At 40.4% G+C, this 27,956-nt stretch overlaps 1 protein-coding gene across 8 annotated transcripts; it reads left to right on the forward strand.

The window, feature by feature from the left end:
• The first annotated feature begins 195 nt into the window (after nucleotides 1–195).
• BEND2 (BEN domain containing 2) lies at nucleotides 196–27,670 on the forward strand. 8 transcript variants are annotated; one of them, XM_077781620.2, is made up of 12 exons: nucleotides 196–3,815; nucleotides 9,599–9,745; nucleotides 11,367–11,524; nucleotides 13,211–13,282; nucleotides 13,475–13,549; nucleotides 14,232–14,336; nucleotides 16,267–16,780; nucleotides 17,761–17,961; nucleotides 18,883–19,001; nucleotides 19,608–19,821; nucleotides 20,876–21,079; nucleotides 23,689–27,670. In XM_077781620.2, exons 1-12 carry the CDS (start codon nucleotides 3,803–3,805, stop codon nucleotides 23,910–23,912), a joined length of 2,046 nt encoding a protein of 681 aa, XP_077637746.2. In that variant the 5' UTR covers nucleotides 196–3,802; the 3' UTR covers nucleotides 23,913–27,670. The 8 variants fall into 8 exon arrangements, with proteins under 8 accessions (XP_077637746.2, XP_085441355.1, XP_085441337.1 ...); XM_085585229.1 differs by lacking the exon at nucleotides 196–3,815 and adding an exon at nucleotides 4,051–4,347 and having other exon boundaries at nucleotides 19,611–19,821; XM_085585211.1 differs by lacking the exon at nucleotides 196–3,815 and adding an exon at nucleotides 4,052–4,376.
• Nucleotides 27,671–27,956: the final 286 nt, after the last annotated feature.

Genomic DNA, 27,956 nt, shown 5'->3' on the forward strand with positions numbered 1-27,956 from the left:
TCACAAAAGTAAACTACATAATGCAAAAGAAGCTCAGATCTTTGTGGCACCTTCTCAGCAGTCACTGGGAATAAGAGCGTCGGCTAACAGTTCCCCGGGGTGATCGGTGGGGGTCACGAGAGCGGCCGCCCCTGGTTCTCCGATGAGACCACCAGGTGGTGGTGTGTGCAGCGGCGTGGGTGACGCTGGCACAAAGGTGGCACCAAGATCCGAAGCGAAGGGACAAAGGAGAGGACACTTGTTTGTGGTTCAAGAAGATTTTATTCCACGAAATGGGTCAGGGACAAGTGCCAAAGAAAATGGAGGCTAGATAGAACTTATAAAGGGTGTGGGCGTGAAGGGGTGTCACTATGGAACATCCAATGGCAATGGATTACATTAGGATTACATCATTGGTCATGACCAATGGGGAAAAGCTGGAGAGGGGAGAAGCCTCAGGGGACCAACTGACAACAAGAACAGGGATGACTGACAAAGAACTTTTGAGAAGAAAATGGGGGTGGTTACACTGACTGACAGAGGAGGTGGGCAGCACAACTCGGATTGACATGTCTATTTTGAGGTAAAACGGGAGGAACAGGGAGATTGACAGTCAAGTGGCAGGAAAATTTAGGGATAAACAACTTGGGAGAAACCACTGTGAGGGAAAGAAATAGGGGGTACAAGGAACATACCAAACAGAACTCTCTAACAATAAATTTCTAACACATATAATAAAACACTGCAAAATCCCACAGAATACACACCACCACAGATCTTGGCAAATACAGTTTCGATTTACCCAGTGGTCTGGGTTACCAGCCTTTCCAGTATGAAGGTGTGGCTCAATGAATATCAACAAGTCTGGCAACTAACAATCAAGAACATGTAAGAGAATTCAGAAATTGTGTAGACACATACAAGTATTGGATCATGCAAAGAACTTGGAGACTTTACTGCCTACAGTGCAGAATTCCTACATGAAACTCCAACATCAGCAGCCCCACATCACCTCCTGTGTTAGTGCATCAAACAGCACTCAGCAAGCAGAAGCATAAAGCAAGATACAACTAGAGAATGCATCCAATCCACACAACGTCAATACAATAAAATTCTACTGAAAGCTCTAATTCTTCTGAAACTACTTCTAGGAATCATCCATGTGATGGTTTAGCTCAAACTAACAAAACAGAAGACTCTACCCTGCATCAGCATAATGTGCTTGCTCAGGAGACAAACTTTATTTGCCTCACATGGAGCTGCATCAGTCTGTATTTACAGAAAAGTCTACACGTGTAAATTAGATTAAAAAAGCTATTATTGTTCTCATGAAAGAGAAAAAAGGAGCATGGTGCACATTACTACAGAACCAGAATACCCATGTTTTTGCATTTTGAACACTGACTACAGTGTGAAGATGAAAGCCCAGTCACTACTGAAAAACTGCATTTCACTTTTGCAGAGGCTGAGGAATCAGCTGACTCCTCAGAAGACAGTGCTACAGGAAGTGATGAACAGTTTGGAGATAGATCTTTAAGAAGATTAGACATTTCAAAACAGTCTCTTGTACCATGCAAGGGAAACAACTGTAATTGTTAATTTAAAATGTTAGAATTAAAAAAAACATTAAAGAGTATTAGAGAGTCAGAAAGGGAGATAGACTTGTGGAACCCAGGTCTGACTGCCCTGACACAGCAGCAGTCACCAGAAATAATTCAAGATCAATGGGATCTAGCCATTCCCCATCAAGGACAAGGTAGCAGCTGTAAGGAAAGGAGGAAGGGAGGGTAATCCATGCTTGGGATATAGCAAGTGACACCCTTTTTTCCCCACCTCATTCCCCCAGGTCCCTCTGCACAAGAGGCAAGATGTTTTGCACATGGAAAGCCAGCCAAAAGCTGAAGAGAATAAAGGTCCAGTTGCACCAAAGGTGCCACTACGACCAGAAAAGAAATAAAGCCTGTGAGTCAGAATCACAGCCCAAGGCAACAAAGGGAAACTTGTGACTGATGTCTAGCACAGGCAGCCTGATCAAGAGAAGCCTATTGACAAAGCCTTCTTGCTTTAGAAGGCAGCGTGCTCACAGGCTCTTGTTCTGCTGGAAAAACATCACAAGCTGCAGGCGATTCAGGAGACTCCTGGACCCAGTGTTTTCCAGGGCACGCAAGATCCCCCATAACACTTCCATTTTACTCTCAGACACATGTGCCACTCACCCCTTGAGACCCCCTCAGCTCTGTGGTCCCTCCAGCACCAGGCCAGGCCTCCCCTAGTCTTCAGTAGAAAGGTGTCCCCACGGTCCCCCATTTAAACACACTCCTTACTCTGGGGCCACCTCTCTACTTGCTGAACCATCCAGTTTTACATTCATTAGTGCTCACACATTTACTCACACACTTGCACTTACTCCACAGCTGCACCATGGGCACATGGGCCCTCTGACATGTCTGACCCCCATACACAAATGTATGCACATATCTCAAAGAAAAGCTAGAAAAACATTCACTGCCACCATAGTCTTGTGCCTGCCCAATTCACTTCAACCCACCCCTTTTCCTGATTTTTATTCATTTCCTAAACAGAACTTTCCACACATCTCCCTCACTTTCTTAAAAAGCTCTTGGTTGAACCTGCAGAGATTGCTCTTCTTTTGCCTTGCAGAGTGCTGCTGAACTGTACTTTCTTTGATCCTGCAGGCTGTTGTAGGCCACTCTGCTGCCCCAAGCCACGAGCAGATCAGGTCCCATAACCACCCACATCCAATATTCTTACACTGTGTCACTGTATTTGGGACATTGGAATGGGCTGCCCAGGGAGATATGACTTAGTGCCATAGTTTATTTGATAACATGGTGTCAGGTCACAGGTTGAGCTGGATGCTCTCAAAATTCGTCTTTTCCAGCCTAATTAACTATTTGATTCTTCCCACCACTTCCTGAATAAATATCACCGGAGAGATTCCTGTACCTCCAGGGGGGAGTGTGAGGACAGCCATGGGTATCTGGGCAGGGTGTCTCCTGGGCCTCCTGATCCCCAGCACCAAATCAACAAAACAGGGGACTTTGCAGACCACCAAAACACAACTTGGTGTGCTAGAAGAGCCAGACGGGCTTGTACCCTGAAACCTGGAGCAGTGAATGGCACAGGCAACAGTCTCTGCCTTCACACAGGGCACAGAGCAGCTCAGCAGCCCCACATTCCCCAGGGGCCCAGAAAACCTGCATGAACCGGAGCTTGCTGCCCTCAGCCTGGCCTCGGCTAGCACGGAGCGTAGAGCGCCAGGGAGCCGAGAGGGGCGCGGAGACAGCCTGGGCATTTCCGTAACTCGAGAGCCGCGCCCAGCAGCGTGCCTCCGGCGGGCTGCTGCGGGAAAGGGCCCCCCGACGGACTGGCTGCCCCAAGAGCAGGCTGGCTGCTGCGGGAACGACAGGGCTGCTGCGGCAGCGGGCCGACTGGCTAGCCAGGCTGGCTGGCTGCTGGGGGAGCGGACGGCCTGGCCGCAGACTGAGGGAAAGAAAGGGGCAGCTGGCGCGGTGGCTGCTGCGGGAGCGGAGCGGCGGCTCAGCCGGCTGCTGGGGCGGACAGCTGCGAGGAGCCGCGGCCGCTGGAGGAGCGGCACCGCCCCCACGCCCCCGTTTCCCGGGCGCGCCCCCGCGGGCAGCGCGCAGCCGCACTGATCCGAAACAGTTTCTCGCTCACGTCGGAGAAGCCGCTTCCGTTTCCAACGCCGCATTCCGGCCACACCTGCCCGTACCCCAGCCCCGCTCGCTCCGCCGCCCGGCCCGCCCGAGGAGGACCCCGCGCTCAGCCGCCCCAGCAAGCCATGTCTGAGGAGGGTAAGGCTCCCGGCCGGCGGCTCGCCCCGCCGAGGGGGGTGGGAGAGACGCGGCGGCGCGGGGAACGCTCCCTCATCGTTCGCAACAGCCCCAACGCCCGCCGCCGAGCCGGCCGGCCACGCCCGCCGCCGAGCCGGCCGGCCACGCCCACCGCGCCCGTCGCTATTCGCCCGTTCCCGCGCGGCCGGCGCTGCCATTGGCTGCCGCTGCTGCCCGTCGGCGCCGCGTCAGCGCCGGCGGGTGTCGCGGCGCGGGGGCGCGGCTGATGGCGGGCGTGCGGGCCCGGCGGCCGGGGGCGCTCCCCGCGGTGCGTGTGGCCGCGGCACGAAACTGCGCTCAGGAGCGCTATGCCCAGCCACAGCTTGGTTGCCTCAGTTCAGTGTTGATGGTGCGGGAAGCTTTTGCTTTCACTAGTCTTCAAATGGCAGCTGAGCGTAGTGCCAAAATCTTGGGGAGACTTTTCCGTGGAACGGTAACGTCTCGGCTTTGGTGGGTTCCCCCGGCGCTGTAGTTACGCGGATACACAACCTGAGTAAGGGAGAGATGAATGCTGCTCATAAAGTGAGAGGCCAGTCCTGATGAATTGTCTATCAGAAGGCACAATGCATAGTGTAATTTAAGTCTTAGCCATCAGACACCTCGACTTGGGACTAAAACAGGTCTATTTCTGCTAGTTCCGTGCTGCGCCATGCCCTTCGGGGAAGCGATGTTTATATAGACTCAGATCAGTTTATGCCCATTTAGGTTGTTGCTGTCACAGCCCTATCCTCTAAAGATCTTCCAGCTGTGTCTGGCTCAGATGCCAAAAATTTTCTTGTATGATTTCATTGTTCAAGGAACTTTTCTGATCGGTAAATAGCCAGTTTGCTGTGCAATTCTGCAAGTGTCAACATGAGCTAAAGGGGTAGGACGGTGATGGCAGAAGGGTGGGAGCAGAGCAATTGTGATAGAATATTTATTAAATAAATGCACACAGTGGTGTGTTTGTTGGTGCTTCTCCTTTGTCCTCGATTATTCAGTTTCCTGATTGGCTTTGTTTGTAACTCAGTAATCCTAGCAAATTCTAAGCCTGTGCTAATCCCTAGCAATAGAAAAGATCTGACATTAATAATAGTGTTCAATCAAAAGGTGCAGTATGAGCCCCAGTCTTAATAAACACTGAAAGTCTTTATGTGAGAGTGGTTTTACTTTGACTTAGAGTGGTTTTAGCATCTCAGTGATCTAAATATGACATGTAAAGGTACAGGAAATCTGGTTTTATTATTTTGCTTCTGTCCATAGTAATTGGTTTTTATAAGCTGAACATTTGTTTCTGTTTCCTTAGTTTATTGCAAATTTTGACAGCAGCACTCTAAATTAACTGTTTCAGTATTCAGAGGCTGTTGTTAAGCGTTTTATCTCTGGTAGAGTATTCTGGTGTCTCTAATCCCTGACAATATATGTAGAGGAAGGACAGAATAGTCAGAAGTATGCTGAGGATGCGACCTAAGATGAGTGCTACCATTTTTTTTGAGTGCAGGATTTAAAACTCTTTGTAAAATCTGGTTTGATTTACACGGAGCTTCCATGGCTGGCTGTTTCACCTGGGTGTGTTGAGATAATGTTTGCAGAAATATAGAGGTGTCTAACTGAACTCTTTAAAAATTAAGAAAACCCACCAGATTTCTATGACAAGTTTTTAGTGATTTTGCAAGAAGCTCTCCAGGAACTCTGTAGCAGAGGTTGGGATGGGATTTAGTACTAATCGGTGCTTTCAGCCATCTCTTTCATCAGCCTCCCTTTACCATTCTATGCTTGACGATCACTTACATTTGTGTTTTTGCAACTAGTGAGAGCATTCATCAGGTAATGTCTAATTCAGTACAAGTCATTCCTTATTCCACTGTCTTATGTGATATATTTTATTAGTAACATACTTCAGGAAATAAAAAAATAGTCTGTCATCTTGTCTTCAGACTTCAGCTGATACATCAGATTTGATTGTATTTCTGTGCTTCCAGCTCTCATTATCATAAATCTGCTTAAATCTCTCAGTTACGTCTGCAGTGAGATTGAGTTAATAGGCAAATGGTTACTTAGTGTTGTGATGAGGTGATACTTATCCTGAAGGGCATCCTGATGTCCCTAGGCTCTCCCTTGTGTTAGTTCACTTTTTTGTGTTTGTTAGCGTGTCATGCCATAAATAGCACAGGATCTAATTATGATTCAAGTTAAGGCTAGCTGTCTCTCCTTTTTATGGCTTAGTTTCAACCCAGGTAAGTTCTCTTTTTATTTGGGTGGGGTTACTTTGCTTGATTTGTTTTGGTATATAATTCATAGTTGCTAGAGAGGTTTTTTGAGCTTTCGTGTTTTTCCTTTTGATTCTGCCTTTGAATGAGTTTGAGTTTGTTGTTTATTTGTTTGTTTGCTTGGTTTTGGTATTTCTTGATGTTTAATACCAACATATTTTCAAGTCCTGATTAATCTTAAATGTATCTTTCTGTTGGTTACTGGAAATTCTTTGTGATGCTTGGCTTCACAGAGCTGCATAAAAAGCTGTAATTTAATGTAGTACAGGGTTAGGCACAGAGTTGGACGTTTTTGGGTGCAAATAATTCAAGCGCCTTTAATGTGTTTCAACTTGATGTTTTTGTGCAGAAGTGATCTCCTGATGAAAGAATTCTAAATTATGAACTTGAACATCTTAGAAGTTAAAAAGATCACCTCCAATCTTGTTTTTTTTAAATATAGTCATTTCACTGGACTGTTCTGTCTATAAATGTCTTTCTGTACAATACACATTTTTTATAAAGTTCAAGCTATTAGTATATCCGACTGCTCTACTGAAAATTCTAAGTCATAGCTTATATAACTCAGAGTATGCATTGAGTCTGGAAAGGAAATTAGTTTGGTTATGTTTTCTCATTTTATATGACTGTTACTTCTGTTTTCAAACAGAAATTCAGAGTTCTCCTAAACTAATAACTTGATCCAATAAATAAATAATAAATCAGCCTATTTAGTAAGTCTTACTAATGTGTAATCCACTTCACAGTAAAAGCCATGTTTGAAATACGTAAACCTGAAATACTTCCTTAATCACACTTTTTAAATTTATAATTTCCTTTCAAGACTTACTGGAAACACCTAAATATCTATGTAATGAAATTGTCTGTCAGTTGAGTGAGTTAATATATATAAATTAATATATATAAAATTCTAACTTGACACAAGAAATGCAGCTGCATCATCATCCAAGTCAGAAGTAAAATGCACTTGATGGCTTCTTTTTTTTTTTTTTTTTTTTTCAGGAGCACAGATTAATCTATAGAATTTGGCAGATTGTGGTTTCTACCTGAGAGTCAGAATTGTATTTCATACTGTTTGGTGCTATATACTTATGGCAATATTTTCTATTCCTGGGCGCTTTAAGGAAGCATTAGAAATACTTAGAATTGCTTAGAGGACTAAGTTGCAGTGTCTTTCAAATTATGGCTAAATAGCTGGATTTTTTCCTTGTTGCAAATTTTTGAAGGTATGAATAATATTTTATGTGTAAACTTTGTTTAATTCTTGATAGTCCCTTTCTATGTGTGAAAGCAGCCATATTTAGCAATGAGGGATAGAAATTAAAAGGCCAGGGGATGAGGAGAATCCTGGCCATCACCTGAAAGATTAAAATGAGAGATTACTGCTTGTTGCTGCATTGCTTCCATGTCATTGTAGAAATCTGTTGTGGGTTTGGTTTTGGTTTTTTCTTTTTTTTTTTTTTTAAATTGAGGTGGTTTTCCTTTCTGCATTTTCCTGTTTGGTTTATGTGTACTTTCCAGCTGTGAGTTGGTATAGCTGTAGACTTTGGAAACACTTTCTGTTCGGAGTCCACTGCACTGTAGAAATTCTGATTTTGAAACTTATTTAAGGGAGGGTGGTAGAGGGTGTGGAAGACTGACCCTTGCTTTCAGTATCAACCACTTGTGGAAACTCTCCTAGGTTCTCATCATACTGACCTTTCTCTGTCCAGATGGAACTGCTTTGACATTGCCATGTCTTTGCTATGTGCTGGTTGCACAGAATGTTCCCTCTTCTATATTTATCACTCTTTCTAGTGTAGATTTGAGTGATGTAGTTGCTGATCATGTAGGGTTATTTTTTTGGTGTTGAGTGAATAAGCACGATAAATTCTGTGCTTTTTAGGGATGTCTAAATAACATACAATTTGCATTGCTTTGTCTAGTTAGGGATAGAAAGAGGATTGCAGGACAGCAGAGACCCAGCTGTAAGTAGGGCATTTGTCAGACCATGCACTAATCTGGTATCTTGGCTGGGGAAATTGGCAGAGAGGATTGTCATCCCTCCTGCTTTGATGCAGATGCACTTTTACTGACTCTTTGTTAATACTGTCCCAAAGTAGGTAGAATACTAAATGATTGTCAACAAAAAAATATGTGCCTGTGAGGCAGGTAAATAATTCAGCACATGCTAATATTTCATGTTAGTCTGCAATGAACTTCAGTCAGTGAATATCACTGAAGTGATTTTTGCTGAAAAAGCTGCACCTAAATTAAGTTCATGAGTAAGCCTGTTGTTTACTTCTATACAGCTGACGAAAACTGGCAAAGAACTGCTTTCCTGTTGGCAGCCTATGCAGCATATCCTACAGTGTGTCCTCAGCTAAACTCCTTAGTACAGGTCAGCTCTGCCCCAGGTAGCTTTTTGGCTTTGCTTACACCTACAAACAAAGCTCTTGACTGTGTGGTGGTTGATGGGTGTTTCTGAACAGACCATCAGTTTCTTAATCTGATGACAGAAAAATCCAAACCCTTCTCTATTATGTCCTTTGAATTAGATGGAACTATTGGCCAGAGGGAAGACTGAATGACATGTGAAATTCAACTTCATTCTTACTTTTGGTTTCTCTAAGAAACTGGGAGAGAGCAGGATTTGGAATTAATTGATTTTGTAAGAGTAGAGACCCAGACTGCTGTCCCAGTCATACAGTTCTGATTCATTCCTGGAGCTCAGTCCATCCTGTGCACTGAACAGGGCAGAGACAATATGGAAAATACAGCCTGTGTTACTCATGGAGTGTCATGCATGTGTGCTAGCTGAATTTCAGTTTTATTTCCTAACTTGAGAAGGTTCCTTCCATTAATTTGTTTCATTAAAAATAAATTCCACTCCCTCCCTGACTCTATCAACAACACTGGATCTAGCAATAATAACTATAATACAGTTATTCTGAAACCATTTTTCTCTTGAGGTAGCATGTTTAATTTGAAAAAATCTGCTACTGGAGATTTGCCATTCAGTGTTTCTGCACAGTATTGCATTGGGAGACAATGTTTGGATTGATCTTAATACCAAGTATACAGAAGGATATGTAGACTGATTTGTTCAAGTGTATTAAGCAAGTCTTAATTATGAAAGTCAAATTTCAAGACCAGATTAATACATTTTTTTCATATGCTTGAATATGTAAACAGTAGAGTTTGTAGAAGTGCTTGTTACTGGCTTGTAACTGTTCTTGTTGAAGCTGGACACTTCAGGGAGAATTGGGTGCTGAACTGTTTCAGAAATCCCACCAACTACACAATACTGAGCTGCTTCCATCCTAATGTGCATTAAAACCCCAGTGTTTGTGTTTAAAAGTGACTTTGCATTCAGATGCTAAAGTGAAGCTGAATTTATAATAGCCTGTGGTACAATTGAGATAATGCTAGGTGTGATAAAGGCACTACAGTTGTCACCTGATATGCAGAATGGCCTGCAGTCTTAACTGTTTCTCTTTCTGCATCTGCTAATAGATTATTTGTGTGTGAAGACTGAGGAGGAGGATGAAGCACTGGTTATGGACCATGGAGACAGTGGGCTGTCCACACAAAGTTGCATGCCAGTGCAACAGAACTCTGAAGGAAACAGTTCTGTTCATCACATGAGTCAACTTGCCTATGGTAATTACTGTTTATTTTTATTGTGATCTGATAGTTAATGGCTCGTTTTAATGCCATACGTTCTGTGCTTTTGGATTCAGTGCTTTCCATATTACCTGTATCTTTAAAGCATGCTTTATTAGAAAGCTACTTTATAGAAATTGCTTAGCAGTGCCTTTAAAGAAAAGTGCCTTTTAGTTATTACTTTCTATACCCTTATAAATGGTGAGCCTCCTAACATACTATGCTTTAAAAAGACAACTTTTTACTTGTAAAGTTAAGTATACCTAGGAATAAATTAGAAAGCAATTTGGAAGATAAATGTCATGAAAGAACCTAGCCTAAAAAATTTTAGGCTTTTAGGTTTTTAGGCAATCCAGTGTAACTTAATACTGGAGATGCTGATGTGTAATGATAGCTAGATGGTTGTTTAAGATGATAAATTATTAGCGGTAAGTAGCCATTGTGATTTTCTTTAAATCGCTGCATTTATTTTAACATGCAAGATCAAAGTCTTTCAAGAAATCTTACCCAATGCTTCATTGGCCCAGACAAAAATTCTTCACAGCTGTTATGAGCATTTATAAAGTTCTGTAGCAGTATTACAAAGTCAGTGAGGAAAGTTACTGTAACTAAGTGAAGGCACTTTCTAGTTTGGGGGATTTCTTTCAAAATTCAGCCAATTAACTCTACAGAGAATCCCATCAGTATTTCTCTTCACACACAAGCTACTTATGTTTCCTAGTGTTGCTGGGTGCTTCTGAGAACCTTTAGATTTCTTGGTGTTCTAATTGACAGTAGAATATTCTGTAGTTGTCTATATGTTTACATCTAAAAACAAATTTGGGAGTGGAGGATGGTTTGGATGGTTTACTGGGGTTTTTGTCTCTGTTATTGAAAATAAGCAAAGAAACACCCCCACCAAAATTAAAACTTCTGTCCAAGAAGCTGTCATAGACAGTTGTTGACCTTGGCTTTGGGACATGAGTAATTATTTCATTATTAATAAATTAATCATTATGAGAGCAGTTGTTTCTTAAAAGGTAAAATCTGGTTTTGTTATCTTTGGGTGTATTAGCATTAGATATTGTCTAGTTAAAATCAACTATAGTGAGACATATGAGTGAAACACACCACAGGTTTATCTCAAATGTGAGTATTGAACTTTGAACTGAAATTCTGTTGGATTGGTTTTAGTCAGCCATGTCTTAGACTGGTATCTTGTAGAGCAGTGCCTTTCCTTCAGATCTCATTCTGTCTGTCCAAATTAGTTTCTTTTGTCTTGTATCTTCTTGCCTACTATAAGAAGCTGTCAGAGCAAGCTCAACATCATGCAGAGAGAGATCTAGGTTTTCATTTCTCCCTGCCTGCTGCAAAACACCTTTTATTTTAATTTTTTCTTAGCCATTTATGCTCACAAAGTCAGTGTAACTTCTACTGGCACTTTAAAAAATATCATTATGTTTGGAAAAAACAATACTAAATTGAATTTATAATTTCTGAACCAAATTAATTCAATAAATAACTGTTTGATAATATGCTGGTAAACAAATTTCAAATAATCAATCAGTCTGAAAGTTTAAAAAAAAGGTGACTAGTGGGAAACTTTCTGATGTGCTTTACTGTCACTTCACTTTAACAGGAAGTGAAGGCTTGCCAGTGCTTGCTGATCAAACGGCCTCACAAATGAGTCATTCTGCAATGCAGAGAGGAACTGGTCACAGTCCTGAGAAAATGGATTTTGTGTTTTTGCGTAATAAAAGAAAACGACTTTCTCCTGCTCTAGTGGAACACAATGTGGTATGTTTCACCAAACAATAGCCCTCCGTTTTGAGACTAGTTTCAATGTTACTTGGAATATAATTTTTATTTCCACTGTTGCGTGGTGATTTGATGACAGCCCACTGAATATGGGTAGGATATCTATGCTTGGATGCTTCTAGCAAGACTTCAGCCTCCTACTCTGCAGTCTGTCCATACATTCAGAGTTGCCCCATCCCAGGTGCAGAATCCAGAACTGTCCTTGTTAAACTTCATACAGTTGGTGATTGCCCAGCCACTGATTTGTTCAGATCTCTCTGCAAGGCCTCTCCACCTTCAAAGGAGTCAACGGTTCATCCCAACTTAGTGTCGTCAAAATATTTAGTCTCCCTTCCAGTCCTGTGTCCACATCATTTATGAAGATGTTGAGAAGCACAGGGCCCAGGATGGAGTCCTGCAGAACCCCTCTAGTGACAGGTGTCCAGTCTGATGTCACTCCATTCACTGTAACCCTTTGTGCCTGGCTCCTGGGCCAGTTGCTCACTCATGCTGTGATGTGTTAAACAGCTGTGGGCTGGACATTTTGTACAGAGAATCCTGTGAGAGACACTATCAAAAGCTTTACCAAAATCCAAATAAAGTACATCATCTGACTTCCCTTGAAGCTAAGTGGCTCATCTTGTCATAAAAGGAAATTAACTTTGACAAGGAGGACTTTACCCTTCTGAAACTGTGCTGGCTGTGACTGATGACTTGGTTGTCCTTCAGGTGTTTTTTAGTAACTCCCAGAATAATCTCCACAATTTTACCTGTCACTGAATTCTGCCTGTTGTAAACAAAACAGAAGCATCACCTACCCCCATCCCAACCTTCCTTTTCTAAAATAAAACTTGTTCAGTTAAAATAATAAAATTTAAAAGAAAACACCATCAGAAGACATTTTAAATCTGTGGTGAGTGGTGGATGGGATCGGCATCCATCCAGAAAAGGAAAATGCCAGGATTGTCCAGGTGGTGGCACCGTTCTTCCTGGTTAAAAGCAGTTTGCAAGCTGTGAGAAAATTGCCTTTGTAGAAATCGTTTACAGCTTCTGCTTTCAGTTATACCCACTGAAGTCTCATAATTTGGACTCAGAGGTCTTTTCCAATCTAAGTGATTCCATGATTCTGTGATTGCATAAGCTTGGCTTTATAGTATATTTAGTTAGATGAGAAAGTTCTGCCTTAGAATAAAGAAATAAAAAAGCATATAATTTTCCATGTACGTATACATATATATATATACATATATATTTTTAAAAAATTATATTATTTATATATATATATGTCCTGTTCCTGTACTATGGTAAAATTACTTGAAGAAACCAGAGGTCTGAGACTCTGCTATAGCAAATCTAGGGGCAAGCTAGTAAGGAAACCTCTGACTGTGAACATAGAGTATGTAGGGAGTCAGGCAGGGCATCTGAGCCACTCACTGTAAAGGGGCTTCAGCCCCAGCAATTACAGTCCCTGGGTGACCACCAGAATGTCTCCTGCATGGTCAGACAGGAAAGTTTCCTTAACACACCTATACATAAATAAGATGACCGTGGTAGGTCTTGTTTTCTTGGCCCCACCTTATAGCCAAGAGAGGGAATTACACCTACAACCAAAAGTGTCCAAGTTGGATTCCTGGGAGAATTCTTTAACTTTTCAAAACATTAAATGTTAATTATGTTATTTCCCAGATGAGAACCAGGGAAGAAGAATATGAAGATAGTGACAGTGTCATTTATGAGTATGAACCAGACTATGAATGTGTAAGTGAATTTTCTTTTGTTTGACTTTGAAAAGTTGCTTTGGGGATGCATGTTTTGGGATAGACTGAAGTAACATGAGAGATTTGAAGTTGGGATTTACTTAATGTGATATCCTGAGTGCGTGTATATATTAGTATCTTACACTCCTTCTTTTTCTTTTATTTTTTATGTTTAATTATTTTAATGAAAAAGGAAAGCATTTTATCTGAAGCTTCTTATACTGGATATCAGCAGAATCCTCTTATAGAGGTCCTCAGTTATTGCCAGGTATTTTTTTTCCTTTATATCTGAAATGGTGTTTAAGCAATTTTAGTTAAACTTCAGGAAGAGTTGTATTATAAACTTGACAATTAGTGAAATGATCCTTTCCAGTTCTTTGGTTGTTAATTGCCTACATAACTACAATATTTTCAAAGTAAAACTAATCTCCCTCATATTCTCTGAACTTTTCATAAAAATAATTTTCAAATATTAAGCTTTAATACAAAATGTAAAGTTTAGTTATTGGGAGGAGCTTCACAGTAATGGGGAAGATAGGGCAGTGATTCACACCCAGCTATTGAATGTACAAGTTGCTTGCCAAAGGTGTGCCAAAAATCCTGCTAGTGTTGGTTTTGTGAGTTCTTTCCTTTTGATTTCTGAAGCAGTAACTGGCAAAATTGAAAATAACTGAACTAAAAATTAAAAGCATCCTATATTTATTCAGGTGTGCACTTGTGTGATTGGAGTCATTCAGGCCATGCATAATGGAAATAAATTTGTAAGTGTTTTGTAGGCAAGTGTTAATGTCTTGTAAGTCTCCTTAAGCATTCAGCAGTGTTGTGGAAGGAAGTTGGCTAAGTTTTAGGGAGGGAGTTCAGCTTTTAATTGAATTTTCTTGGTTTCTTCAGGTTTAGGTTGGGTTCTTTAAGTGAAACAGTACTATTTTCAGGCTTATATTTGTTGACAGGCCATGTATGATGCCATTCAGAAGTTGGATAAAAAATTTGACTTGCTTCATCGTAAGGTCTCGGAAATGCAGCATACTCGTATAAAGCCATTCTTGCTCAAACCTGTGAGTATTAAAGACCGGAAATGTTTATTTTTGCTTTAATTCTTTCATTTCCTCTGATGCTTATTTTTAAAATCCCAGTCCTTTCACTAAGATTAAAGTAAGGAATGAAATAGTAGACTTAGAATCTTTTTCAATTCAATTACTTGAGATTACTGATTATGTGCCAGCTTCAGTTTCCTGTGTTATTGACTGGTGGCCACAGATTGGCAGTGACTCCCATCAAATTTAGGATGCTGTGATAGAGGCTGTAAAATTCTGTTTGTATTGGCATGAACAGAAGTGAATTGTGTAGGTACATCCTAAACTTCAGTATATTGCTGTTGCACCTTTGCAACATGTGATGTGTTGTCTTATTGGTTTCTGCTTTTAGAAGAGAGTTTAAGCGTCAGTCAGGTTGGTTAAATTGGGTTAATGAACTTCATATCTGAACAGTATATTGTCATATCTGTTATGGTATAGAATTTATTTTTTTAATGGAAACTCCTTTTTAAACATTTTCAATAAGGTTTGTTATTGAGTACGCAGTATTCATTTTGTTCCTAAATGGTCAATCTACTGTTAAGTAAAGAGACACAATTTTAGCACTTCTAACAATGATCTTTAAAAGGAAAGTGTAACACAAGATTTTTGAAAAAGGTTATAAAATCCATAATTACTTTTTTTATCATCAACACTACAAAGCTTTTAATGTGGCAGAGATGATTCTGCTGTCAGATGTTAAGGCAGCAGTAAGGCCATTTGCTTTAAGAGTGGGTGGAGCTGGATTTCTCACACCTGTCAGCTATCAGTAGGATACTAGGTTTTATTTGGTATGTATTTTTATACTCCAAGCTTGTGCTGTCTACCATGAGTTTCAGGGAATAAACTGATCTTGTCAAATACAAATGAACCCTGTATGACCTCTGTGCTTTTACCCTCCCCTCTGATATGTGGGATGGCAGCTGCTTTAATGTTTGTATTTTTGGGTTAAAAGTGACCCGCACTGCTATTTTTTTTCCCTGAAAGCTTTTATCTTAGCCAGCTACTTTCTTAGGATCTGCCAATTAAAACCATCAGGACTGGTGCTGGGTTTTTTTATAGCTGTACCATTGCTATACTTGTGAAGGGCTAATGGAATGGTTTGGGGTAAAGGTACCTTTTTTATTAGATGAATTCTAAATCTGGAGAAATTGACAAACTTTCAGATACATAAGACTTCCTTAAGGTCAAAGATTTTTTTTTAAGGTTACAAGGTTGAAAGAGAGTTCTCTAAAGAAACACACAAACCCACCAAAATTTAAAAAATTAAAACAAATCCACATATGTGATCTTCATTTGGTGGCTTCTGCTCAGTAACTTGTGTTTTGAACTAGAATGTATGCTGTATGGTTTTTAATAAAAATACTTGAAGTGAAGGAAAACATAGCCTATCTCTCAGTTTGTCCATTTCAGTCCCTTTGTAATCTTCATTGTAGATGAGATCTGAATGTTTAATGTTCTCAGCTAACAAGTAAATAAACAAGATAAAGTGTTTGGGCTTTTTTTCTTGTTTGAAAGGAGCTAAGCAGGGCAGTGGACACATTCCTTGAAAATTCATCTGCCAGCGACTGGGTAAATAACTGAAAAAATTTAAATTTTATTTTGCCTATTTACTTTTTAATAGAGGTCTAGAAAGTAGTTTTGTCCCCCCCAGGTGAAAAAAAATTGAGAAACATTGAAGCTGGCCAGATAAACTCTTGGTGTTGCAGATACAAATGAGAATAGAAGATAGCAGAGGGAAAGCTAAAATGTGGTAGCTCTGAGTTGATGACAGAGACTACTTTAAGGAAGAGTATGCTGCTAATTGCATCACTACTAAAATCTGGTTTTCCTGGTTTGCTAAAAACAACCCTCATACTTATTAGCTATGTGTAATTTAACCTGTTAATTGTTTTCTGAATCACATTCGCAGAAACCAGTTGGATTTACATACAGAAGTTCCAGTCATTTGCCTTCAGGAAAAATAAGAGTACAAAAACACATGGAAAGAGATTTAAGTCTTCATCTTTCTTCATCAGGCCAGGGAAGGCATAGCCCACTTGTAAGGACTGCTTTTCAAAATGGCCACGTTCAAGTCAACTCCAAGGTAAAACACGCCCCACAGAGTTTTCAGCTCGAATCTCAGCAGCCTGTTGGAAGGCAGAGCCCACCACTCCCCACTATAGTTTCTACACATTCATTACATTCATCATACACAACAACTAATGGGATGCCTGACCTTTCACCACAATCAAATCTTGCTCCCAGTATTGTGGAAAGTACTGTCAACATTGCATCTTCACCCGTGGCATCACCATCAATACCAGCACCATCTGAGCCCAGTCAGGAAAATAGTGCTGTGGAGTTGAACTACAGAAATGCATCTGAGGATGTGAATATTAGTGAAGAACTACCATCTTCTTCAGTCTTCATCAATCCTAGCTTTGGTGAGTTCCTTTGTGATAAATACACAGAGACAAAGGCTAAAAAAATGGCTGGTACTACCACAAGCCTTTGATTTACAGTAGGTGCTTTGGGTTCTTTTATCTCCAGGCTCTCTTTTTCTCTCTTAATGTAATATTTTCTATTCTGTGTATAATTCACAAGTAATATGTGCATGCTACCCATGTGTTGGAGGAGGCAAACGATATTGCCACTAAAACTAAGTGAGGCATATGCCTATATGCATGTTTTAAGAAATCAGCTTACCTGATCTGTGTGAGGGAAATATCTGTTTTCTCATTGTGTGGGATTTTATCCATGAAACATCCTTTCTATACTCAAATACTCTAGTGTTTGGTTTCTTTCAAAATACTTCATTCCAAAGAAAAACAAGAATTCTATAGATCATTGCATCATAATAAAGATACACATGTCAAATAGCACCGTATATGAAAAACTAATGCCTTTCTAAAGTCTAAATGCCCTGATTTATATGCAAGGCTGAGCTATGACTTCTTTGCTTTTGGTCTAAAAAATACATTTGTACAGCTGAGGAACTGCATAAATAGTAGGTGAAATATTCAGCTATCTATTTAAAAATTTGTAAACCATTTATGATTTAGCAGTTCTTTGTATGGATATGCCACTCTTCATGAGTCAGTGTCTTGAAAGCATACCTGCTATCTGCACATAAAAAAAAAGGCCATTGTGAACATTGTGGACAGTTGGGTATCTAATGTGTTTTCTTGGGTGTTTTGATTTCAGTTAGTTATGAAGGTGGTTAATGTGAATCAAAAAGGTACTTCTGTTACCATTCCAATTTAAAGCTGCTTTTGTAAGAGTAAGGCTAAGTAGTAATATGTAGTAAAATTAACTGTAATAGAGAATATACTCCGAGAGTCCCAAGTTTGAAAAAATGCTCTGTTTTTAACAATTCATTTGAGATTTTAATTTTTTTTCTTTGAATATTTTTGTTTTATAAAAGAGTTTGTTGGTGACCCAGCAAGAAATGTAAAAGTTCTTGGAAACCATTTGGTGAAGGCTCGGCAAAAGACTAAACCCAAGTATGCAGCACGCCACTTGGTTCGTGTCTTGTTCCCCAAGAAAACTTTATTGTGCAGCATTATGGGAGCGAGTGCACGAGGGCGCAGGACATTGGATCCAAACAAGATTGCTGCAATAAGAGGTATGTTACCTTTCAAAATGCACAGATTTACTTCTTTCATACTTAACAAAGTTTTTGAACTGAAAAGGAGTCCTTTCCTGTATGTTTCTGGCTAATCGTTTTCTGGCAGCTGGTGAGCAGATAAATGCCATAGTAGATGTGCTCCACTCTACAGTATCCTTTTGTTTTGAAAGTCCTGCTTTGTAATTCTCAATGTTTGTTTTTCTCCAATTTAAATAAACCTATTCAAATTTCTTCTAGTTTTATGTACATTGTGTTCATCAGTCATGCTTGCTGTCTCTAGATTTTTAATTGCAGTTCATTTTGTGTTTGTGTGTGCCATGGATTTTGTCAGTGTTTTTTTGTTTGGTTGATTTGGGTTGGTTTATGGCCTTTGTATACCTGGGACAAACATTAATTGGTGCTTTTTAAACCGTCTTATGTTGAGTGAGAAGTAGTGAAGATGAAGAGGGCTTTTTTTGATAAATGTCAAGTCATTTACTTAGGTCCCATGGCATGTATGTGTTAAAGGGTTAAAATTGAGCATGAGGTTATATAAGCCATGTGAAACAGTTGCAGCAACAGGATTACCCTGTGTCTTTTCTTTTGGGGGGGTGGTGGCAGTGTTGGTTTTGGGTTTTTTTTTAAAGTTTATATGATTAATCACACAGTTCCCCTTATTCTATCAGGAAATGTTTGATATAATAGAAGCATTATTCACAACATCTCAAAAAGCATCACAGAACATCTTGAATTCATAATGCTGCTTATTTTCAAAACATAAGTTTACTATATTTATTGATTGAAATCTGAAGCTTGTAAATGGAGAACAGTAAATATATGAAGTATTAGTTAGCTTTCTCTTCTCTTTCTGAATTAGGATACTTCTGAATACTGGGCTTTATAATGATGCTTCAAACATTTTCTATGTTTTATATGCAGAGTTTCTTGTAACTAACTTTCCAACCTATGATTTGAGCGAGCACGGAAAAGACTGGAAAACCTGCATCACGAATGTCAATTCTATGATCCGCTCCTTACGCTCTGAAACCAAAGCAAAGGTAATGATTTATTAAGTATTAAGTTTGCACTTTTTTCTCAGATTAATTATTTGACCTGATCATGGTACAAGTGCTGTGCTGGAAATCCCTTGGGTTCTCTCTCTGTGTTGCTCAGCACAGGCATGCTGACTGCAGCACTGGCTCCATTTGGGCAATACTGGAATATGCTGTTTTCTGCTTTGCCTCTTCCTGCTTCTGTGTCCGGAGTTAAGAAGTGTTCAGGCATAGGATACTATAAGGAAAGTACTGCAAATGTTGCCCAGAAGTAGTGTCAAATTTGATTGAGAGCTTAAACAAGTAGCTCTTAGCACTTGTTTTCTTAGGCTTTTTTTTCCAGATATATTCAGCTATGCATTTCAGTCTTATATTGACTGAAACATTACTCCCAAAACACCTCCAACTACATTTACGTCTAAAATGTTCTGTGAACATCTTTGTATAATTTTTAACTATTCTACCAGTGGTTTTCATGGTAGAAATTCAGGAGTAACTATATTAAAAAGATCTGAAATCTGATTTATATTAAATGTGAAGTAAACTGGAACACCAATTAGAAAATGGGTAGGCTTCTCTCAGTGTGTGTACTAACCTCATTAAATATTTCAGCAGACAAATGAGAGGAAAGAAAAAGTGTCTGATGCTCCTGATACATCTCATTGTGTAGATTTAAAGTATTATGAAGATAGTGGAGACAATTCTCAAAATTCTCAGAAAATGACCGGCTCCACAACTGACACATTGCAGAATTCAGAATTGGATAAGTTTTCAGAAGCTTTCCACACATCTTTGGTCAGAAGACAACAGTCTTTGGAACCTATGGGTAAACAAAGAAATTTTTGTGTTCTGGAATTGCTTGTTATGTTTTAAATAGTCAATGAGAAGCAAAAGATGGAGCTGTAGGTATAATTCTGTAGTAAAGGGATTTTCTGAACATGTGAGTCTTCTTTTTCTCTTAAGGCAGTCATTTGGTGTACACATAGTAAGTCTTTTTGGGAATGAATAAGGGCATTATATCTGGTTAACAATATATGTTTGCATCCACCAGAGTCCCATAATCTGTTGTGACACTGGGGAGTTCAGTTACTCTGTTCAGTTGCCCTGGCTTTTTTCTTTTATTTGGTAAATATTCTGCCTTAAAAATGTAAGCTAGCTCAGAATATCTATTGAATGGTGTTGCAATTTCAGAAGGAAATGCACACCTTTCTGCAAAGCAGTCTTTATATTTTCATTTCTTTTAATGTAAGTGTTCAATACACAAATGCATTAGGGAAAAACATCCATGTACAGCATGTGATGCTTAGAGACCATCAAGGAAAATGGACTGAGATTAGTTGCTGTTGGAAGTAATTGATTCAATTAGGATCACTTTGGGGTTGTTTCAGATCTGTTCCTGCACCCAAGATTTGCTAGTCAGATCCCACAGACCTCTTTATGTACTAAACATTTGCATTTTTTCTTACTAATGTTTGCAGTGAAGTGAGGTAGAAATAGTTTCCACTTGGAGAATCTAAGCACCACTGAAGTAGCAGAATTTTTATTTACTTAAGTACTTGGAAAAGCATCATCTTTTCACATGAGATGAAACAAGTTAGAAAGCAATAAAAATGCGGCTTGCATTGCTGAAGACGTATCAGAAGTACTGTTTGTGATTGTAAACCAGGCATGGTGTTCTGGCTGCTTTGCCAAATGTCTGCAATATGTTTCATGTTAGCAGTAGCTGTACTGTTAGGGTTTTGCTTTGGTCTTTCCAAGCAAGTAACAGTAGTTTCCAGGTGAGCTTTTTGTGTCAGTTTTGATTTAATACAGCCACTTTGAGTCATGGTCAGTGTTAGATGAGTAAAATACCTCTCTTCCCTCCATGACATCTTCTCTAGAGCCTCTTGGGAGCCCATGGCGCAATGTTCAGTTGCCTTTCTCAGTCATTTACGTCGCTAAGGGGAAGACGCGGCCGGAGTTGTCAGCTCGCTTCCTAATTCGTCATATGTTCCCTGAAGAGGTGCTGGTGAAAAGCAACGTGTATGGTAGTCTTGATCGTGGCATGAGCCCACTGGATTCCAATAAAATTAATGCTCTCAGAGGTAAGTAAGAAAATCTCTGTTAAATCATAATGTGGGGAAACTAATAAGAGTATTAACTTTGTATCCTCTGAACAAAACATAAGCTTCAGAAATTAGTCTGTGAAAATGTAGGCGTTTCTGCAAGCAGTGGAACAAACTGAGAGGAAGTAGATAAAGATATTTTAGTAGCTCAAGAAATTCTCCAGATCGTGGACCTGGTTTTTAGGGGAAAACTTAATTGTCTTGACACTGGCTTGAAAGGGCAATGCAGTGGGAGATGGGAGCAGTCCCTGAGGATTATGGAGGACATCAGAGATAATTTCTTGATACAGGGGCTGTGTAGATGAAGTAGAGAACAGAGATGTCATGTACAGCAGGTTATAATTTCCTTCAGAAAAAGGGTTGTTGTGGGATAATTGGTGGTGGCATTGACTGTAGAGATTATGAAATCATGGGCCTCGAGGTCCTGAGTAGAGTAAGAAGGGTCTGAGTACAGGCCCTGTAGCTTGGGAGAGCGCACTTTGACATGTTTGGGAGAGTCACAGATGGGAGCTTGTGAGAGACAGCTCTGAATAGGAGAGAAGCTCAGGAAAACTGACATAGCTTTAAAAACAGCCTTCTGCAAGCACACAAGAGTCCATCTTGATGCTTAGAAGAACTGAGTTATGAGGAGACAGGTTGGGCTAAGAGAATTCATAACTGAGCCCTGGAACAAAAAAACCATATTTAGAGACTGGAAACAAGGATCGCTTATGAAGTGGAATTTAGCAGCTGTTGTGTTTTAACCCATCAGGTAGCTAAACACACAGAGGGGCTTGCTCACCTTCTTCCTCCCTGTCCTGTTCCCCCACCCCACCATTGGGAGTGGGGAGAGAAGTGGGGAAGGAGGACTGCGTCTGAGGGAACAGCGTTCATGCTCAATAAAACAGTGTTTTATTTGACTCACACCTGCTGGGGTGATGTCTGGGCATAGCTTGAGGGACAGACAGAGCATGCCAGAAATCACTTCCAGTATGGCAAGCACTACCACTAGCACTGGAAACTTTGCCTATATATACATGTACATATATATATATATATATATATATACACACATATATAGACATGTAGACATATTTTATTTCTTGACATTTTGAGCTTAAGAAGCATTCAAAAGATCTAGTAAGTGCGTCCTAGGACTGCGAGAAGACCATGTAGGCCACAGAGCACATGAGAGGCAAATCCTGTGTGTTGCAGCCAGGCCTTGTCACTTTGCTCTGGAGCCAGAGGACAGTCCCTGGCCCTGTTTCCTTTAACACGGCCTGATTGGATGGCAGCACCCGCTACCTGAAAGTTACCCTGCAGAGCAGGAAGGGACCCTGCATAGCCTTACTATAATCCCCAAAATCAGTCCATTTTGGTGAAAGAAAAAATATAACTTTAAAAGCTGTTTTGTGGACCATGTACAAAAGCTCTGTAGACCTTGAAGAATTCCGGTTCTGTGCTGATCCTTTGAGGTCAAGTATTCTTGAATTTATTGCTGGGGATGGAAGTAAAGAAAGCCTGTCTGCTGCTTCAGCCAACAGCTAATGTATCCTTTGTCAGCACAGTTTATAACAGGAGCATCCTAAGGCACACTTACTCCCCCTTTCACCTCTCCTCCTGGAGCAGAGTGAAGTGCAAGTGCACAGGTTTTTATCTCAGTTACTTTCTTCCTTCAGACCAGAGTTGTTCTGGCAAAATGGGTTTCCAGGTTTGTAACTACAGGTTAAAATATTAGCTGTAAACAATGATGCTGTATTAGATTTTTACTTGCTGGTATGTGGGAGAACAAAGCTAGCACAAGATGTACTAGTTACACCTTTCTTTCTACTATGAAGATAAATCTAGATGTTAATCAGAGAAGGAGAAGCAATATTGCCTTGATTTGAAACTACAGATGAGAATTCCTTTTTGGTGTTTAAGTCTTTTACTGGGTTGCTTAGAGAAGACATGTAATTCAGCTCAGCTTAGCAGGACAATCACTTCTCAATAACTTTAAAAAACAATTTTAGTTTTAGTTTTAAACTACAAATTTTACTCATGGAAGGGGAGAAAGGTACCATAGTCCTATCCTTTTTATGTCATTGCTACCAAACTCAAGTGGTTTTTTTCTGATCTTACTTGCAGTATGGTAAGAAATAAGCTCTCACAGTTTTTCTGTCACTGTTGTTCCTGTACATCTGTGTTATGCTGAACTGCTGTGATTAATTTTAGTGATTATAGTTGTCAGAGATCCTCTGAAGGAGAGCTTGTCCTGCCTAATACTGGTCATTCTGAAGTGGAGCCCAAGATTTGTCTTTGCTACTTGACCACATTAGAAACTGAAGTTACTCAGCACTTCACAGGATCAAAACCACACACACATGGTCGTGTTTTCTTTTAATATTGTGGTTTTATGCTTAGACCTTTCTTACTTATTTTCAAATATAACAAATATAACAGAAAGGGGGAAAGCAGTATCTGCCCTGCTTTGCTTTTCAAGGCTTGCAATATACCTAGCTGTCCTCGTTTGGTAGCATGCACTTGTTTTAGCTTAATTACATCCAGAAAGAGTATATAGCTTGCCTAAATAATTGATAATTCACTATTACATACTTGTTTATTTTTAGACTTTCTTCAAGAGAATTTTCCCTCCTTTGATCTAAATGAAAGTGGATTTGATTGGAAGGCGTGCGTGGCTGCCATAAACAGCACAATCCGCAGTCTCAGACATGAGCTTAAAAAGGCGACGTCTGGATTCCGCCAGAGAGCCCGGGCAGTGCTGCCCTCGAGTGCAGAGTCCCCCAGAGGATCCCACTCCCGTAAAGCCAGTGGAAAGCATCTCTCAGATTGAAGTTCTCTAGCATCTGTCTCAAATCTTAACTTAGCAGGTTTTTATTAATTCTGTGTAGAAGCCTGTAATATCGAGCTGTCCTATTCAACTGACTTGTCAGCAGCACTAAATAGCATCACTTCATGAAACCAAACTTAGCAGGTGGCTTGGGAGCCCTAACTCTTTGCATGGGTAGTGTTTGTGCTCCTCAGAAATTATTTTCGGTGTTCCCTCTCGCTTTTGCAATGTGCTCTCTCCTAAAAGCATCTTCTTCTCATGATTCATTGAATCTGAAAGATTAATCTGGTTAGAAAAGATGCACTATGCATCAATTCAGCAGAAGCAGATGGAAAAGAGGAGAGGAAAGAATGGTCCTCCTTGGAGGGTGAATCATAGCCAGCTAAATTATCTCATTATGTATGAGGTATGAAATTTGCTTTGACAATTGGATATCTTCAGTGAAAATGTCAGAAAGGAAAAAATATCTTTAATTGCATTTAATTTGACTTGTTGTATTGGGACTTGATGATCTTTGAGGTCTTTTCCAACATTAATGATTGTATGATCTCTCACATTTTTGCCTCCTGTATCAGTGTTTTTTGAGGATAAGAGGCAAACAACAGTGCAAGTACAGCTGGTAATGTATGGGGGGAATGATGCCTTAAGTTTTAGCTTTCATATTTTCCAGATTCTGCATTAGTATATAACTCTAAACTCCAACTAAAATGTTAGCAAGTTCTCATCGCAGTTTCCTTAGAGAAAACAATCCTTTTCCAATGTCCAACCAAGGGCATTGTTTCAGCTTCAGGCCCATAAGGTACAAGCAACAGCGAATTGAGGAGAGCAAACTGGGAGGATGGGCCTTCGTAAGCTAAAGCTGTAATTGGACAATTAACCAAAATATTTAAATTGGCCGATTAAGAAAATATCACACTCCAGCATGGTGTGGATGGATGGAGGCAGAGATCTCTGAAGCTTGCTCTTGGGGAAAGAGGTTTATTGGGGGTGCAGGAGGGTCCTGCCTCGTGCTCCCAGGCGCAGCACGTGGCGGCCTGAGAGGGTGGGGGAGGAGAGAGACAAAAGGAGGGTTTGGGAGAGGGGAAGCTCCAAGGGAGGGGATGAGGTTCCAGGAGAGGGGAAGAGGTTCCAAGAGCCCGCATGGCCCCTCAAAGCCTCCTTATCAGGGGCTTCTAGGTGGGTTGGGATAAGGCATATCCAGTGGGGTTACAGACATTTGATGTTTGAAGGGAGGGATAGAGGTGTGGGGTGAGCCATACATCTTTTGGGGGGTGGGATGGAACAGTCCATTTCACCCCAGGACTCATCTAAAGGCAGGGGTGTCATCCGGCTAGCTGGGAGAGCTGTTCTCATCCTGGCTGTATTATCTATGAACAATCATATTTATCTATCATCTGCAACAGACTGAAACTTATAAAAGTGCAAAAACTTGTGACCCGTTGTCCATCTTGGGTGTAGCTTTGGCCAGGCTCTTGTACTGCCCAAGGTGTATCCTTTGAAGGCCTTTTAATAAATACCAACTTTATTTCTTTAACACTGTCCAGCCTCTGTTCCAGGTAGCCTCTCAAGGCATCAGTTACTCTGCTTTGCTCTGATTTAGCTCTATTAAAAGGACAAAAAAACCTAGTCCAGTGGTTGGTTCTGGTTTTTCTTAATGAAATTTAAGGAAAATACTTCTTCAGGGTCCTGAACTTCACCATCTCATGGTTACTGTGGCTAAGGCTTCACATTTTTAGCAAATCCCTTGTAGGTGTATGAGGCCCAGAAAAGCATCTATCAATAATAAATGTTCATGCCCTTGCCTTTCCTTTGTGTCTACCCAAGACTAAGATTTATTAGTGCACTAAGCTATGTATTAAAAAAAAAAAAAACCAAACAAGCTAATTTTAACAAACTAATTTTCAAAATCACCTGGATGTTGAACTTAAAAAAAAAAAAAAAATTACCATATATATTCAATTTCACATCTTGCTAATTAATTAATTTGTAAGTTAAAATTCAACAACAGTAACTGTACAGAAGTTAATGTGGTGTTTTGTTGGGTAGCGTCTTTGTTATTTGGGGTTTTTTTGTTTGTTTGTTTTCAAAAAAGGAAGTAATCCTAGAATCATAAAATATGCTGTGTTGTAAGGGACATATCAGGATCATAAAGTCCAGCTCCTGACAGTGCATAGGATCATCCCCAGAAATGACCCCATGTGCCTGAGAGCATTGTCCAAGTGCTTCTTGAACTCTGTCAGGTTTCATGATAGGACCACTTCCCTGGGAACCTTTGCTAGTGCCCACCTGCCCTCTGGGTGAAGAACCTTTTCCTGACATCCAACCTAAACCTCCCCTGACTTCAGGCTGTTCCCTTGGGTCCTGTCACTGCTCATAAGAGGGAAGAGATCAGCACCTGCCCCTCCTCTTTCCCTTGTGGGGATGTTGAAGACCACAATGAGGTCTCCCCTCAGTCTGTTAACCCAAGTGACCTCAGCTGCTCCTCATACAACTTCTCCTCCAGACCCTTCACCAGCCTCATGGCCCTCCTCTGGGCACTCTCTGATAGCTGAATGTGTTTCTTATGTTGTGGTGCCTAAAACTGCCCCCAGCACTTGAGATGAGTCTGCCCCAGTGCAGAGCAGAGCAGGACAATCCCCTCTCTCTCCCAGCTGGCAATGCTGTGCCTGATGCCCCCCAAGACTGACAGGGCACTGCTGATTGATGCTCAAGTTACACTAACCAGGACCTCCAGGACCCTTTCCATAGCTGCTCTCCAGCTTCTCATTCCCCAGTTAATGCATGCAGCCAGGGTTGCCCTGTTCCAGGTGCAGAGCCCAGCACTTGCCCTTGTTGAGCTCCATACAGTTGGTGTAACTTTTTTGTTCTGTTTTCCAGCATCAGTCACACAGTGCTGCTGTGTGAGCTTGCCTTGCTGCTTGTGTTGGGTCTGAGTGCAGTCTCAGAGGTCCAATTTCTTTACAGAAGGAAACTTCTTGGAAGACTGACTCTGAGAGTTGTGGAAACTATGGCTTCCAAACTAACACCTGTACATAGCAGAATTAGATTTAACTAAGTCTGTCCTCTCCAAGGCAAAAGTTTAATAGTTTATTTGTTAGCAATAGGATAAAACAGTGAATTAACTCATTCCCACTTCAACTTTTCTTCATAACAAACATACAGTCTTTATTGTATAGAGTATAGGACCAGCTTTTTAATTGCAACATAGGACATGCGATGGCCTTATGAAATACGAAATCAGTTGGTAATTTAAGTTCCTTCTGGTACCTCCTTGCAGACGTCTTCTGGAGGATTCAAGAAACAGACTGAATTTCTGATTTTCTTTTCTTGGTAAAAATGTTGCACTGCAAATTTGGTTGTTCTGGTGTAGTATTAACAAATTCTTCTGTTACAGTCCTGCTGTAAATTCCAAGAACTTTGTTGTGTATAGATATTACTAGTTCAAAACCACAGAAAAAGACAAAACTGCTTATATTTTTTCAATTGTTTTATGAATTGTTTTCACTGTCCTTCACAGATTTTAATGGTAGAAGGATATATTTATTGAATGACATGTCTGGCACTGAAATCTGTTAAGTGTGGTGCTTACCTCTAGCTTTCATCTTGAAAAGAAAATTGAATAATTAAAGTAGAAATAGTTTTCTTGTTTCTGTTTCAAATGTATCAAATTTTGCTAACTTTTATAAAGTACAATTAAAGTATTTTGCTGTTAGGAATTAAGTATTTTACAAATAAAATTGCCGTATAGCTCTTTGACCAGATATGTCTGTCTAAGTATTTCTTGTGTCGTGAATCTACAGTTCATGTACCATTTAATCTGAAGAGATTATTCTTATGTCCTCTGAAGAACCAGGGCTGTAAGAGATCTTCTGATTGAGGTGAGATGATATTGAAATTTAAACTGCATTATCTGTAAACCACAGCAGACTCGTCTGGACTTGACTTGTCAGTTACAGCTGTGTGCGAGTTACCCAAAACAGAGCTTTCCTGGGAGGTCTTAGTGCACCCTGCAGGCTCTGATCAGAATTTTTGCCATTTTCACAGTGT

The sequence above is a fragment of the Lonchura striata genome, chromosome 1 (genome assembly GCF_050655825.1).
Source record: "Lonchura striata isolate lonStrDom1 chromosome 1, ASM5065582v1, whole genome shotgun sequence".
NCBI classification, from domain to species: domain Eukaryota; kingdom Metazoa; phylum Chordata; class Aves; order Passeriformes; family Estrildidae; genus Lonchura; species Lonchura striata.

What these genes read in the sequence shown, in the direction of transcription:
- BEND2 (XM_085585192.1), top strand. Translation starts at nt 8,364, where the DNA reads ATGAGTAAGCCTGTTGTTTACTTCTATACAGCTGACGAAAACTGGCAA. An exon ending in ATGAACCAGACTATGAATGT is followed by an intron (nt 13,283 to 13,474) that starts GTAAGTGAATTT and finishes TTAATGAAAAAG; the next exon opens with GAAAGCATTTTATCTGAAGC. An exon ending in GCTCTGAAACCAAAGCAAAG is followed by an intron (nt 19,002 to 19,610) that starts GTAATGATTTAT and finishes ATATTTCAGCAG; the next exon opens with ACAAATGAGAGGAAAGAAAA.